Source organism: Haemorhous mexicanus, chromosome 17, assembly GCF_027477595.1.
Source record: "Haemorhous mexicanus isolate bHaeMex1 chromosome 17, bHaeMex1.pri, whole genome shotgun sequence".
NCBI classification, from domain to species: domain Eukaryota; kingdom Metazoa; phylum Chordata; class Aves; order Passeriformes; family Fringillidae; genus Haemorhous; species Haemorhous mexicanus.
In genome coordinates this window covers 9939451-9955308 of record NC_082357.1, presented here as the reverse complement: position 1 = coordinate 9955308, position 15858 = coordinate 9939451, and the positions used below count along the sequence as shown (strand labels likewise).

Below are 15858 nucleotides of genomic sequence, written 5' to 3'. Positions count from 1 at the left end.
AACCTAAATTTCTACAGGGAAAGCAAGACTAAAATAAACTAGAACTTCTGGAGTATAGAACAATGACCACTTTTGTTGAGGCACCTCCTAACTCACAGCAGCTGCTGTGACCCCATCTTAGGACAACTCTAGAGGAGAGCTCCTGCACTTGCAACCAAGTGTTTTGTTCCAAAGTCACTATTTATTTTCATTCTTGCAGAACTTCCTTGTCTTTCCTGCTTCCGTGCAAGTCCCCAAGCCCCACATCTCCACAGGCTTTGGAAATAAGCCCAACATTATACTGGGCTGGCTTGGACAATCCTGCAGGATTTACAGACATGTAAAACAGTCTGCTCCCTGGGCCTCCTATGCAGAAGCAGGAAATGATTCAAGGCATCTTATTTTTGTTTCAGAATACACAGAAAAAATAGCTCAGGATTTCAAGAAGGAGAGATGAGGAATGGGTCTTAAACTGTTCCTGCTGTGCTACACAAGACAGTAATATGCACAACAGTATCAATTATAAAAAAAAAAAGACTTTAGTAGTTGACATAGCTTTGAGGAGGGTTGGTGTTCAGTTAAGATTTAATTCAGGCATTTGTTCATTTTTCTTATTTTTAAGGGTTAATTAGGCCTCATTCTAAGGTCTAAGTCTATTTACAGCTGATGTACTTGAGCAATTTCATTGGAGTCACAAGCCAAGCACGAGTTCAGAACCTGCAGAATGAGGTCCTGAAACACAGCGTGCCTGGAATGGAGAGCACGACAGGCTTTGGTTCAGCACTGAAATTTGAAGTACTAAAACCAAACTGGCCATACAGATTGATTACAGGGTCTCTCTTCCTTTGCAGGACAGCAAGATCATCTGTAGCATATTTCTACAAATTCATGTCAATACAAATATTTTGTTTGTTTGTTTTTACAGAAACCTGACATGAATGGCATTATAAAACCACCTTTCCTAAGGTAAAATAGTTTTACAGTAATTTTGCTGTGTTTTTATACTGGCTTATTTAATTTTATTGATTATAAGAGGAAATAAGGATGTTTATCATTAATTTCTCTGTGACCTTTCCCAGTCACTGCTAGAACAATATGGCTAAAATTAGTTGCACTTTCCTCAAGGGTGGCATCAAGTGCACAATACACAGGCCCTTCTCAGAAAAACATGTTTCTCCACTAGCTTGACAAGGGAGCAGGTCTTAAAACCCTTCTTTAACTGACTTTGATGGTTAAAAGCAAAAATCTTTGAAGACTGGGAGCTATTAAAAAAGTCCAGATGTAACTGGGCATTAACTTCCCATATTTTTGGCTCACTGAAAAGTGATTCTTCATATGTAACCTCGTTTTAAAAATTCAAGTTAAACTGAGAGTTGCACAGAATCCCTGAGTCTCAGAACCATAACTTACTGTTTGACAGTGAAAGACCTGATGAATAAATTTGGGGTTGGATTGCAGAAAGCCTTGAAGTAACCTGATGCATTTCTTTTCAGTGGAGAAAACCCCTTTGCAACGGTGAAGCTCAGACCCACAGTAACAAATGACAGATCAGCACCCATTATCCAATGAACACACGGGTCAGACACATCTGCTTCCTCCTTATCAACACCCAGTTTCAGCAATGACAATTAATATCTCAACATGTCCTAAAAATTTATTTAAATGTAATTACTGTACAATAGACACATACTGGAATGGAGCTCTGATGTTTTTTAAACCTATAGTTTCTAATGAGGTAATTGCTTTGGGCTAGTGTTTGAGCACTTGGGCTTGATTTTACAGTATGCCTTTTTTGTAGTAGGAATTGTGAAAATACTGGAAATAGTTTGGATACTCTAGTGAATCAGAATAAGTAATAGCTCAGAATCTTTGGCATTCATTACTTGGAAGCTGCAATGGTAAGTTCTAGAATATAAGCCTGCATATGCCATCTAAAGAAGATAAGTGATTTTTTTTTTTTTCCAAACAGAAGAATGTAACAACTGCCTTATTCCAGAATAGAGAATTGCCTGTATAAATGATTATATGTTATTTTGTGTAAGAAAGATACCTTAGGTTATAAATAAATATTTATCCCCTTAAGAATAGACAACTTGTAATGCCTTGCTTAATGTTCACACACGAATTTCAAGTCAACAGAAACTCATTTGAAGCCTAATGTTACACTGTCAACATATTCTTCAATGATAATTTTGTCTTTAAAAACTGTTGTCCAACTTTAGTCTGATAAAAGGTCATAATAAAGCAGTGCCATGTTTTTCTCTCAAACGCCAATATAAAAAGCTGCCTTTGAAGTTCCTCCTTTACTATAGCCTACCCAAAAGAAAAAGAGCTTAAAGTTGAAAATTTTTGGTTAAGGAGCTGAGCAAAGGCCTGAGTGCTGCCACAGTGCAGTAGCTAAGTAAAACTGAGCTTTTAACTTCAGCCAGAGCAGAGCTGTGCCCGTGGTTAATCCTTACTCTAAATCATTCTATTTTACACATGCCCATGTTTCCTGCAGCATCCCCTGGCTCACTTGTTTAGTGGTGCCTACTTCTACTACTATAAACAGTGAATTCAAGTCATGTGAAATGCCTTTCAGATACTTAATATCAAAAAATAGTATATGAGCATGTGCTGGCTCCTCTCACCCTGCCTTTCAAGTTCAAGGCCGAGGACACTTTGCCGGAGCACCCTGCATAAACACCCACCATCATCACCACCTGAAACACCAGCTTTTCAGAGGGCACCCCACACCTCAGCCCATCTTCCAGAGCACAGCAGAGGCAACCCACCCTAGCCTGTCTGAGCTTTCAGTAATTCAGAATCAGAATTCAACAATCTAAGATGCAAAAGCCTTTACTCAGGGCAGCTCAGGGCTGGCAGTGCCCCAAGTTCTTCCTGCTGCAGGCAGAAGGTTCTGCTGTCTGTGAACCAACACCAGCCCCTGCATGAAGCAAAACCCTCACTAATTAAAACAGGGATCTGATTGTGTGAATACTTGTGCCTGCAGTGGGGGAGAGGAGCTGTTGCCATAGAGGTAGCACACACAGCACTTACACTTCCCTCAAATACGTGATGCCCTAAACATCATTCATCATCATCATAAGGATTCTGGCAAATACCCTTCGTTGTAGCTAGGATCACTACTGTGCTTTCAGACTACACCAAACATGTCAGTAACATATTTAATAATCCAGCCACAAGTTGAGGATTGCAAAAGGAAAAGCAGTTTTATTTAGTTTTCAACAGGTGCCACTAAACATGGAAAACAAGTCAGGTTTTCATGTTTTGCAATGCACATGCTCATAAAAGATTAAGTTTAAATTACATGCAAGAGACTAAATTCCTTCACACTTTACAAAACAGGTCTGAAGCAAATAAAATGATTGTACATGACATTTACATTAGAAAGAGTATGCTAACAGTTGTAGCTTCAGTAAGCACGTCCACATTCAGCCCCTCAGCCAAAAGCTGCCCCACAGTTGGGGCATCTTCTCTGCCTCAGTGCAAGGCAGAACAGAATCCCAATTGGAAAGAATACAATGGCACACAAAACACCAAGACAGGTGAAGGTGTCCTCCAAGACGCCAACCCTGCAAAAAGGGAAAACAGACTCAGTCAAAGGACACTCAATAAGTTTGGCCCCAAGTCACCACTCAGTGCTCTGGCAGTCATGAGAAACCACACCATTTCATAGGGCAAGATAAAGTACAAGGTCTGGGGTTTGTTCCTGGTTTTTACTTCTCAAAACTGATCTCTCTTTACAACTACAGAGGAACTAATTGTTGATGTCACATGGCTCCAGCTGACTCCCAACTCCATGACCACACGGAAATTTGGTTTCAGCACAGTCTTATGACAGCAGAAATCTACATCCATTTCAATCCCTCACTCCTTTCTGAAGTGCTGTATCTGAGCATACCCCAAAATGAAAACAGACAGTAAACCAGAGAATTCAGACTTTAGAAATTTGTGCAGTTACATTAAATAGTCAAGATCTGGAGTTTAGCAAAACACTTGAACAAGATGTATCCTCCTGGTACAGTGCAAGTCAAGGCAAGCAGAGCTGAGTGACCCTGAAGTGCAGGCTGTGAGCATGGTGCCAAGGCCAACAAGCTGCTGTTCCCCTGGGAGCAGTCAGGGACAAGCTCTTGGATGTGTAAATAGAGCGAAGGAAGGAAGGCACAGGCTCCAGAGACCATTTCCTTACAGCAACCTGATTAAACCTGGGAGCCATTCCCCTTCCCCTCAGCCACCATCAGAAGCCAAAGGCTCTTCCAAGTGTTCTTGATATTCTGCTGCTTATGCAACTTCATGTTCCCCTTCAGCTTTCCCTCACTTTAATGCACTTTATTTCTGTTTGCAGAGATAGAAGTTAACTCTGTATCTGGTATAAAATAAAGGAACTGTCAGGTTACCATTGATCCCAGCAGTAGCTTTATCATTTCATGTGCTCAGATAACATTCTTTTAAGGCAACTAAAAAATGTAGACCAAGTTCATATCAGCACGTAGATTCGAGTCTGAGCACACAAGTGTCCCACAGCTCAGAGTTGTGCAGCCTGTGCTGGACATTGTGGCTATTCCTACAGACTCAGCATAACATGAGTCATGGGGAGAGAACAGGAGGCTCTCCTGAAGTGCTGTGGAGCCTTGGGGAGAGAACAGTAGGACCTGCACTACTGAAACTCACTCTACAAAATGTGGTCCAGCTCTGGGAAAAAGGGTTGGATCTGAATTCCTGAGGAGTGTGTCTTGAAGCAGAACACTTCTTCAGAGCTCATCTCTCACTGTTCTAATCTCTCTGGGCACACAGATATTCAATTCAATATTCAAGTAATCTTGCATTGTTGTGGCAAAACGACATGTCTGCCCTGAGAGCTGGAGCTCGGGGAAGTGCCATCTCCTGGAACACTCTGCTACTAGAGCTGGAATGCAAAGAAATTCAGGACTGCTGGGAACACACCAGTAACAGATACAGGGGCAAAAAGGACACTGCAGTGTTCAGCCAGAACCATCAGGTCTGGATGAAGCAGCTGAATTTGGCAATTTGCTCTTGAGAAATGCACGAAATGCTGACCAGCCTCAGACCAAACAAAAACCAGCAGCACAAGCTCAGGAGGTGAGGCCTCTGCTTCTCCCCAGGTTAACCCAGTAACACACTGGATGTACTGGATGTAACTCCACACTGGATATATGGAGGGGCTCAGACACACTCTCGAGGTTTCTCAGTAATTCAAGATTCAGTTTTCACACTGCAGATCCACCCAAGACAGGCAAAGCCCCTTTTCCAGGCAGGCATTTCAATTGCATCACAAATAACATTATTTGGAAAATGCACACAGCACATTACAGCTGCTGTATTTCCTGTCCTGCTCTGCTGTTGCACTAATGCCTTCTTTTCCTTTCACACACACTGAGCAGTCCCTTCCTGCAGGCACCCAACTCCTGCTTCATTACTGTTTTGAAATCCTCTCCTTGTCTCTTAATAATTCCATATTCAGCTCCTGCCCTGAAACCCACATTTGTGACAAGCAAGCCAGTGTGCTCAGTTAGGAGAATAAGCAGTCTACTGATGTGACCTTAAAGAATAAACACACTAATCAAACACAGAGGGATCAATGGGGTACTGCTGGTCAGCCCCAACAGTGATGAGCACAGCCCAACCCATTCCAATCACCCTTCTTAATCAGCTTGCAGGGCCCAAGTCCACTGGTCAGCACATGTCCTTGACACTTCAAAGAGAATTTCTTTTTAACTCCCTTCATCCTAAACAGAGTTGCTCAGAAGTGTTCAGTGGTAGTGCAAACCACAACAAAAAATTTAAAAATTGCTATCCATATTCAACACCAGATCCAGGGACAGCCCAGGCCAGCAGCAGAGCAAGGCAGCTCCAGGGACACTCACCAGAGCTGTGCCTGCATGACCCCCACACCATACCTGATGGTTCAGAGCTCCTATCATGTCTAACAGTGTGATTACAGCATTAGCCACATAAACACTTCTTGGCTTCTGCTGATTTATGTCAGCACCTAATTTTAGATGAACACTTACCCAACCACTGCTTAGCCAGTTACTAAATTTAAAAAGAAAAAAAATACTTTTTATAAGGGAGATTATGGATATTTTACTTGTATATCTTACCTGAGACGTGGAGTAATTAGAGACTATATTCAAACTGTGGATTCACTAACATAACCAAACATAAATTTTCTTCTACGGCACAAACCACATAAAAGCTGATTATAACTGCACCACTCCCACTCTAAAAATAAAGTGGAAAGGTTTATTTATACTGCAAGCAGCATCTTGCATTTAAGCTAGGACTGCAGCTGCCAACTCCATACAGTAAGGTCAATTATGCCCACTGACAAGTACTTGAAACCAAATTGTTTTTCAGATAACCCCCTTTTTCAAAGTAACTCTCACATTAAGATCTCAAGTCAAATGCTCAGGATGAGAGGGCTGATAATGAGATCTGTGAACACAGCACTGGTCTGATTTAACACGTGCATTTTTAGACTTATCACTACATCACAGTATTTAAATGTGGGCTTATCAGCATTTTTCAGACCTTACAAACACATTCAAAGGGTCACCCCAGGTAACCAGAGACAGGCTGATTGTACCACAAGCTCTGCAAGACATGAAAAGAAACTGCACTTGAGCAAACAGCTATCTATCCTCCACAAAGATCACTGACCAACCACCTGGAATTTTCAAATCATATCCCATCTTCTGCCACAGAGGCTGGTTGTGTTTCAAAGTTCAGATTTGAATGGGAACATCAGACCAGAGACAAGCATGGACTATAGCAGCTACACAATAAATCTTTAATTTTGAACAAACAAAATCAGCCAGAGATTCTTCATCATCTCCTGGCTAATGCAAGAGCAGCAGCTATGTTCAGAATGTTTAAATCTCACCTGCAGCTGCAGAAGAAAAAGAATTTACAATTCTATATGGAACTACTGAGTAAGCACTGGATGTTTACAGTTTTTATATCTGTGAAGAGTGGTAGCAGCTCCTCCAGCCTCAGCTTGATGGCATCTTGAATGGTTGTTGATCCACATTCACAAGAAGCCCAAATCTCTATGTAGCCACTGGCTTGTCCTCCTCAGCACAAGATATACATATATGTAAATGCAATTATATTTACAAATCACTTCCAAGTGAGAGGCACAAGAGTATTTATTGATTTATCTGAATTTCCTTGTGCTTTAGGCCCCATTTCCTATACAGAGGCCTGGCTGCAGAGGCAGAGGAATCCTGGCAGTGGGAGCAGCCTGTATCTAGCTGTCTGTCTTTATTGAAATGCCTCCAAACCAGCAGCCTTCCCTGCTGCAGGAGCACCACTGCCTTAATTCCAGCTCTAACCAGAAGATGAGCCTCAAGGCTGCACACCAAGAGCCCAGCCTGGCACAGGAGGCTGAGCACAGCAGCCAGAGCTCTCTGTGGGTGCACATCCAGCAGGGTGAACCCCACTGAGCCCTGCTGGGGCTTTTCCTCCCTTGTCTGCCCACAGAGTCCATCAGTACCACTGTGCTGAGCAACCAACAAGGGCAGCTCCCTCCCCTCTCCCAGGACAGCTCATTGCTGCAATGAAATCCTAACTATCACACAAGTATTCTTCAAGACAAATGGTGACTCTAAGAAAAAAATATTGCTGTAATTTGGGGCCAGTAACAGACTAGGCATTAGAGAAGAGATTACCATTTTTATACAGTCCTATTAGGGAAAACATTCCTGCTGTGCCTTCTTTTTCTAAAAAATGAGACTTTATGAGATTAGTGTGTTTTGCTTGTTGTCTGCAAATCAGGTCACACCAGTGGAACAAAACCCCTCAGAAGCAGCCAGAGCTGTGCTGTTCTCATTTGGGAGCCAGCTACAGCCCTATCCCTCCTCTCTGCAGGCTCAGGGAGCAGCTTCCTGCTGCTGAGCTGGGAAAGGTCCCAGCTCTCCCAGTCAGGAATTCCAAACTGCCCTTGTGGCATCTGCCCCAGTCTGCTGCATCAAGGCTTTCTTCTTCCCTGTCCTCTTCACAGCACTCTCAAAAAGGTATTGCAGAGTTTGCTTCACTCACAAGGTCCAAAAGGATCTCCAGCTTGCTGCTGGAAACCAAAAATCCTCAGGTTTGCTCACACTCTCAGACATGCTCTCTAAACAGGCGTTTTGCTGTTTCCTTTTTAAAAATTCCTTGCATATTTAAGCAGTGAATATAATTAAATTATACTAAGAATATTTACATGAAGTTTAAGTAGTGAACAACTATAGAAAGCCTGTATCCTGAGCACCCTTTTATCAAAGCCCACACATCATTAGTGGCTGAAATAATGGAAAAGCAGAAGGCTGAAATTTAAAAGGACTTGATCACCTAAGTGCAATTCTTCTAAAGTCTATTTCCTCAGGAGATGTGTGAAATTGATGAAAACGAAATTTCAACTGAAACCTGAGAAGTTATAACTTTGTCAAGTGAAAAAAAACCCCAATAAATTAAAAAAATCCATCACAACAACAAAACCACATCTGTAGCAGGGAGAATGCTGTAAAACATCTCAGAATAAATACAGTTTTAATTAAACTTGTCTCATCTTCCAGTTCAGGAAGAAGCTTCAGTATTGGCAAAATTTGAGACCCACTACAATGCTGGAGCAGCAGCTGCACTGTAGCTGTCAGAAGTGAAAGCTGCAGCAGTGTGAGGTCCTTTTCCCTGCTCTTTCTCCCAAGCAACTGAATACAGTTGAACAGAAAAATAAAAACCCAACAGGACCCATCACAGGCTCTCCCCCAGATTTTGAGGGAGCTGGCTTTTGCAGTCATCAGATCAAGAAAATGTGTTTGCAGTTTTTAAAAGGAACTTTCTTCTGTTAAATAACAGGAAAGCAAACATTCCTGAGCAGTTAGTTATCGCCATGAACAAAAGACAGAGAAAAAGAAAATGAAAGTGACCACAAGTAAAGCAGCCAGGCTGCATTCTCCAAGCTAAAAAGATAATTCCACAGCAGGATATCTAAAGTCAGTGCCTATAATGACTCAACACGTACTCAGGAACATAAAATAGTTTAAAAGCAGGACTTGGCCAAACCTTAAATGTCAGCTAGAAGCCATAAAGCTGACAGGATTGTGCAACTCCGTTTAATTCTCTGTACATCAGGGCTGGGAGAAGAACACACACTGAGAAAACAGGACTCCAACCACCAAAGACATTCTGAGAGTGCAAGGAAGGATGGAGCACATTAAAACCGAAGTCTGTAACTAGAAAGCAACACTGACCAGTGATGAAGGAGCTCTATGTGAGGAATAGCTCTAAGCAAGAGACAGGAGAGTCATCCCTCAGATGGCAGCAGTGCTTCAGAGGGAGAAGGGCAGGAATGCAATTGCCAGTCACCACGGGCATATTACCAACTTCAGAGAGGCTACTGCTGGAGAAACTTTGTACTTTTTATGACTAAATACCATAAAAAAAAGCGCCTAGAGATGGACTGTACTCGAGCCAGCTTATTAACTGCAAGATCACTCGTGACTGCAATAAAATAGACACCAATTCAGATAAGAAACCAGTACTGCATATTTCTCCTCAATACCATATATTTTAAGTTGGAAATGGTTTTGATTTCAATCAGCAGCACAAATACATGCCATAGGGCAACAGACTGCTTTGTATTCCTGATGGCAGAAATCCTCTTGATGGCCTTTAGGTTCCTCCATCAGTTACATCATCCCACAGCCACAAATAAGGCTCCTCCTGGTGATCTAAAGCAGATGGACTCCTCTAACAATCATGCACCACCAAATCAGGAAAGTAACAGGACAACTGACCTGGTGTTGTCATCTTATTGCACGGGCTCCATGTGCAATACTGTTGTATCCTTATCACAAAAGTTTCACACCTTCTTGGTGTTTCTCTTGGGCAGCTCCTCAGAGCACTGCCTCTTCCTTCTTCACAAAGCAGCCAACTGACTCCAGTTCCCTTCCCAACCAGCCAACCCACTCTTTTATAACACTCTTCTTCTCACTGCTTACAGCTGTGGCCTGTTAAAGTCAGGCCTGCTCCTAATCTTTGATAATTGGCCCAGCTGCAACTCCTTAGGGGTAAAATTACTTTCTACATCAAATTTTCTTATATTCTATCCCCTTACAACCTGACAGTTTAATGACAAAGTTTTTTATGTACCATTAATAGCTTTTAATATTTCTCAATGCCCCTTCAACATCTTTTCTGTTCAGGGCAGTTTTCAGTGTAGCTGCACATTGCATTTATCATAAAATAGGTTTCCAGGACATGGACATAAAGTAGAACTGTGTTTAAGGTCCTGAGAAGTCAAAGAGGATTGAGTTTTTTCTCAATCAGGACAATTAGGAACTAACATTGCAATAGGGCAAAGGAGACTGACACACCATTACTAGATACAGTTACTCATCCTTGGGATTCCCTGATCCAGAGTATTTCACAGTTCTCCTCACAATTTATTTCTTTCAAAGCCTAAACCAGAAACTTAGGATCCAAGAGTAAACTAGGATTTTGTGGAGAGCATTTTGCTTTAGGAAAGCGTTCACAATGGGTACTTCCAGCTGGGCACAGCTGATGACTTAAGAAAGCGACTCAAGTGAGATCACTTAAAAACAACTAACATCAGACTGCTTATTTTCAAAAATTTGGCTGAAGTTATGTATTATATGTGCAAATGATCGTTTCAGAAGTCTTTCCTGGACCATCCCAGAAGCCTCAAGCCTGTCTGAGCTCAGCAAGTGTTTGGACAACTCTCAAGTTCATGGTGGGATTCTTGGAGTGTCCTGTATAGGGCCAGGAGTTGGACTAGATGATCCTGATGGGTCCCTCTACACTCAGCATATTCTATGGACTTCCAGAAAAAGAAAAAATAATATCAACAAGAGCCCACCCATTTTAAGCTATTTCCAAGAGCAGTTCCCCAGTGAAATGCTTTGAGCTGTCCTGGGGTCAGGGCCAGAAAACCTGTGTGTATAAATACACTGCCTGCTTCTCTCCAGGCCGTGCACATCTGCCCTGTCTTCTGGCTGAGCTACAGCATCAGCGTGTTGATGTAATCACTCAGGTGGCAGGATCTACCACATCCTCTGAACAGCTCAGCACTTGCTTTCCCCCAGTTTAAAACACACACCTTCTAGATCAATAGCTCCAGCTGGTACAGGTTTTTCAGCCTTAACTAGTGCCATTTCAACAGGCACCTGTTTTTACATAACACCACAGGATACTTCTTATTTGAATCCACCTTTGAAGGCAGGTATTGACTCTCAGACAAACATCAGCTTTACGACTTGGGCTACAGCCTCTGCCATATGACATCCTCTGTCACACTCATCACACACCAAACTGGAATCCCTACAGCTACTCAGGCAGGTTCCCTACACCTTCTGAAAGGCAAGGAAGGGCTCAGACCTGCAGAGTATCAAGTGCCTCCTTGCAAGACACCCCAAGGGTAACTCCTGTACACTTTAACTGAGGGGAAGGAGCCTGCATTTGAGTCACAGCTGGCCAGGCAGAGCAGTGCCTGAACTGCACCAGCAGCAATCTCTCTGCCCTCAGCCATGGCAAATATCCCAGGAAGAGAAGAACTGACAAGTGAAAGGGACTACAGCTAACTTACAGCACTAGTGAGAAAACTGAGTGCCTCCTTCCTTTTTTATGGCTGTGATCTCCAAGGGGGAAGATGTCCTCTTGCTGCAACTCCATGTAACAGCTGACCACTTTTTCTGGTTTTCACCACTGCAGCAGACTGACATTTTTGGTCTGGTCTATCAATTCCTCTGCTCTTCTGCAGTTAAAGGACTTTCAGAGAACTTTTAAAGCTTTAAGCCACCAATGTTTTCAGCCAATAATGACAATCACTCTGCCTGGTTTTGCACAGTTTGGACTGGGAATGGGACACACACCACAACAGCAGAAGTTCTTCCACAGTACTGCCAGAAAACCAGAAGTGACTACGGTCAAAGATTACAGAGTTTCACAATAAAATCATACTACTCACCATCACCAGGCATAAACAAATCAGAAAGGACTTCCTGTCATGCTCTGCCCAAGAACTGACCTGTTACATTTCTTACTGAAGTGCCATTTCGTTAAAAGTATCACTTACAGACGTTCCTCCATCTTAAAGAACAAATTCATGTTTAAAGTGTCTTGCATTATTTATAGCACATGTCACGAGCCCACCAGGACAAGCTCACACTAACACAAACCAAAGCATTCCACTCCTAGATTTTAGTGCCTTTTCAGTTACTTGTAATACACACACCAAGAAAAGCTATTGAAAACCAAGGAACCATATGGATACCTCCATATTAAACAACAAAACCCAAGACTGAGTTTAATTCCTCAAGAGCCATTTTACCTGCAGGCAGGACAGCCACCAACGACTACTACAGAAGTGGTGGTGGCAGGCTGTTGAATGATGGTGTACGTGCTCGAGTAGTTTGGCTGTGATGTCGGTGGAGGAACAGCATATCCTAAAATAAGAAAAAACCCTCAATCACCACACAGAACAACGACAATTTACAAGTATGACAACAAAACATGGAAAATAATAAACAGGAATGTAGTCTTGATTAAGCACTTGAAGCTCTATCAAAATCAGAACTGGAACACCGGGCACATCTAATAACAAAGCCACTTCATAAACCCAAGTATCAATTTAACCATCCCAAAAGGACACTGAGCTAATAATTAACTTCAAGATTTTGTTTCAATGCTGCCGAGCACCCGGGAAAAACTGTTTAAACAATGACCATAGCTTTCACTTCTGGATGTTTTATATCAAGAACAGCAGACAAATGATTTGAAACAGAATAAACCTTCCTCTAGTTTCAACCTTTAATTCCATATACTAAGTGTCTAATTGGAAAACAAGGTAGGAGTGATAGCATGCAAGTAGAAAGGGATAGCATAGGAAAAAACCCCAACTTTCAGAAAGTCCATGTTGTTAGCAAAAGAATGAGTAATTTTAATGGTTGTAGATAGAAGACAGAAGGCTTTAACTGCTTTATTAACATTAAAAACTTTAAATTATACTTTTAAAAAGCTTTTGAAATGGATGGTTAGATGCACACAGTGTAATAAAGGCACAATTTGCCCAATTATAATCCATTTTAAGCTTATTTCCCAACTTCTCAGACTTTTTTCAATCAAGTTATCCATCTGTGAAGTCTGGTAACCTCACAACTCAAACTGAAAATAACCACTAATACCTATATTGCAGGAAAACAAGCTTCAAGTTATCAACAGGAAAATCAATTTATTGCCTCAGGGTTCGACTCAGAGACGGGGGTCTGTGTCTGCTGTGTAACTTCTACAACTTCTGAAGCATTCCTCTTTCCTGAGAGGCTACTTCTTTCTTGGGCAGATGTTAGTATTAATTGTTAATATAAGTATTGCATCTACTCACCTGCCTAAGTCTCTCCCCGACTACTGAAGTGTATCAGAAAAAACAAACATTAACCAGAGCACAGTGAAGTGCAGGCAAAGAACAAGTTTGGGGTCCGTTTCAGTGCCAAGCACAGCTGTGGCTCTGCCATTCTTCTGAGCAGAAAACCCGCGCGTGTGAGGAATGCCCGCGACCCCAGCCGAGATTTTGGGGAGAGCACAACACAAACAGCTCAGGGGCCCCGAGGGAAGGAGGGCAAAGGGAGACGGCGCTTCGGAACACCTGGATCCCGGCGCACCCGCCCCCCCGCGCTGCCTTCGAGCGGGGGAGCCGCGGCAGCCCCAGCGCCTCCCCGTGCCGGGGAACGGCCCGGGGCTCCCCGCTCCCGCCGGCCGGCCCCAACCCGGCTCCCGAGCCCGCGGCTCCCCAGCCCAGTCCCGGGAGCGGGGGCCTCCCCACGGCCGCCCCCCGCCCCAGCGAAGGGGCAGCGGGGCGCTCGGGCGCCCGCTCCGCACACCGGGGACCCCCCGCCCGCAGCCCCCTCGGAGTCGGCGCCGCCCGTGACCCACCTGGGGCGGCCGCGGCGCCCGGGTAGGAGTACGGCGGGGGCGGCTGGAAGCCGGGCTGCGGGGCGGGGATGGCGCCGTAGTTGCCGTGCCCGTAGTCGTAGCCCGGCGCGCCCGGCGCGGCGGGGCTGTAGGCGGGGGGCCGCTCCTGCAGCAGCGGTTTGCTGTCCATGCTGGGCCGGCGCTGCCTCGTCCCGCGGGGCCGACCAGGAAGCGGCGCCGGGCCCGGCGCGCGCCGGCCGCCCCGCCCCGCCCGGGGGCGCCGGAGCTCGGGGGCGGCGGCGGCGCGAGGGGCCCGCGGCGGGGGGAGGGGACGGGAGCGGCCCCTCCCCAGCGGCGCGCGCGGAGCGGCGGCCCCGGTGCTGCGCTCGCGGCCGGTCACGAGGCCGCCGCGCCCCACGTGACGCCGCTCCCCGAGCGGCGCGAGGCGGCTCCGCCGGGCGGCGCAGGGAACCCGCGGCCTTAAAGGGACCGCGCCCCGCCGGGACCGGCACCGGCACCGGCACCGACTGCCCCGCACAGACACCCACAGCCCAGCACCGACACCGACTGCCCCGCAGCCTTGTGCCCCGGTCAGCGGCGCGGTGAACACGCTGCCCTAGCTGGGGGTACCGGGTTCTCCCCGCCGCTACACCGAGAGCAGCCGGCAGCGCCCGAGGCTCCGCTCAGCCCCGTTCAGCATCGCTCCCGCCCGTGCGCTCTCCCAGCCGTCCCTGCTGGAAGCCGGCGGGCTGGGGAGGGGAAGGATGGGGTTGGTTATCGCAGAGACTTCTGCAAACTCTGCCATCGCCACTGCGAAGAGCCGCACGTGAGCGTTAACGGGAGAAGAGCTCCGGGATGGTGGCACAGGGTAGGATGTTCTAAAGAGAGGGAACGTTTTTGAAAATAAATTGAAGAGAAAACTCTCGTGGTTCAAAAAAACCACTAAAGTTAAGAAACAAACACTACAGAAAGGAAGAGGAAAGCAAAGGATGCTGCTGCCTCCTGTACTGCAAACTGCAGGAATGAGTTCAACAACATTTTCACCAGAGTCAGCTGCTTCTGAAACCCACGTTCCTAATGACTGTCCAGGCCAGATGCTGTGAAGATCTTAAATGTCTTTTACTCCAGCTAAAACTCTTGCCTCTTCCCTCCACACCTTTATCCCTTAAGCTGTCTGACTCACCAAATCTTTTGGTTTGGAAATCCCCGGTTTGTCCTTCACTACAGGTCCCAGCACAGCCTTATCACCATGGCAAGCTGTGCCTCTGTCCCATGACAGGTCCTGTGCAGTAGGGAAGGGTTAGCCCCATTTCATAGGAAGGCGGGGGGAGGGGGTGGGCGGAATAAAAAACAGAAGTAATTAAACAATTAGTCTCAAAAAGAAACCAATTCTTGAAAGAGACGGGGACACAGATCACACCACTCCAAATCCAAACCAGAGCCAGCATCACTGGCACACGACCTCACGATGGTGAGGGGATCCCTGCCCTCCTGCCTTCTGTCTCCTTCCTCTGGTTTGCAGGTGACCCATCTGGAAGGGGCACCTCTTCCGAGGGCTCTCTTGCTTACTTTAACTGTAGCACTATAAATATTGCATGAGGCTTTTGAATGAAAAATCTTAGGACACAAATGTAATGCAGCTCTTCCTCCTTAGGGAAAGTTACTTCCTTAAAATGAATGTTAATTAACAAGGAAAAATCCCTCTTTTAAAGGGAATTAAAGAAGTGGGGTTTGGGAAAATATGGAAGAGACAAGAGTAGGATATAAACCCCCTCTGACTGCAAAGCAGTGAAATAGGATTGAAGATATCTCCACTAGGCTGTGGTTCACTGGAGAAAATCCCTTCTTCCTGAGTCATGCAGTAACCACAGGACTGAAGGACAGAAGTGAGGAAGGATATCTGTGTGTTTTCTTTCTCTCAGCCATTTAGAGAAGACCCAGGATGTTCCT

At 45.0% G+C, this 15858-nt stretch overlaps 2 protein-coding genes across 4 annotated transcripts in view; one reads left to right on the top strand and one right to left on the bottom strand.

Annotated features, from left to right (window-relative positions):
* The window catches only part of BAIAP2L1 (BAR/IMD domain containing adaptor protein 2 like 1), a 32332-nt gene extending 30261 nt beyond the window's left edge, over nucleotides 1-2071 (top strand). For all 3 annotated transcript variants that reach the window (XM_059861490.1, XM_059861491.1, XM_059861489.1), the window contains 2 exons: nucleotides 905-945; nucleotides 1473-2071. In XM_059861490.1, the coding sequence (XP_059717473.1) occupies nucleotides 905-917 (13 nt within the window). In that variant the 3' untranslated portion in view covers nucleotides 918-945; nucleotides 1473-2071. The remainder of the gene's footprint in view (nucleotides 1-904; nucleotides 946-1472) is intronic.
* A 1094-nt stretch (nucleotides 2072-3165) lies between these two features.
* On the bottom strand, nucleotides 3166-14142 carry BRI3 (brain protein I3). The gene is made up of 3 exons (XM_059861498.1): nucleotides 13930-14142; nucleotides 12332-12446; nucleotides 3166-3554 (listed from the first exon to the last, which is right to left on the bottom strand). Exons 1-3 carry the CDS (start codon nucleotides 14096-14098, stop codon nucleotides 3422-3424), a joined length of 417 nt encoding a protein of 138 aa, XP_059717481.1. The 5' UTR covers nucleotides 14099-14142; the 3' UTR covers nucleotides 3166-3421.
* Between the last annotated feature and the right edge of the window lie 1716 nt (nucleotides 14143-15858).

Excerpts from the sequence above, each read along its gene's own strand:
- BRI3 (XM_059861498.1), bottom strand. The coding sequence starts at position 14,098 with ATGGACAGCAAACCGCTGCTGCAGGAGCGGCCCCCCGCCTACAGCCCC. Across the intron at positions 12,447-13,929 it reads GGGCGCCGCGGCCGCCCCAG|GATATGCTGTTCCTCCACCG; the intron begins GTGGGTCACGGG and ends TTCTTATTTTAG. Across the intron at positions 3,555-12,331 it reads GGTGGCTGTCCTGCCTGCAG|GGTTGGCGTCTTGGAGGACA; the intron begins GTAAAATGGCTC and ends CCCTTTTTGCAG.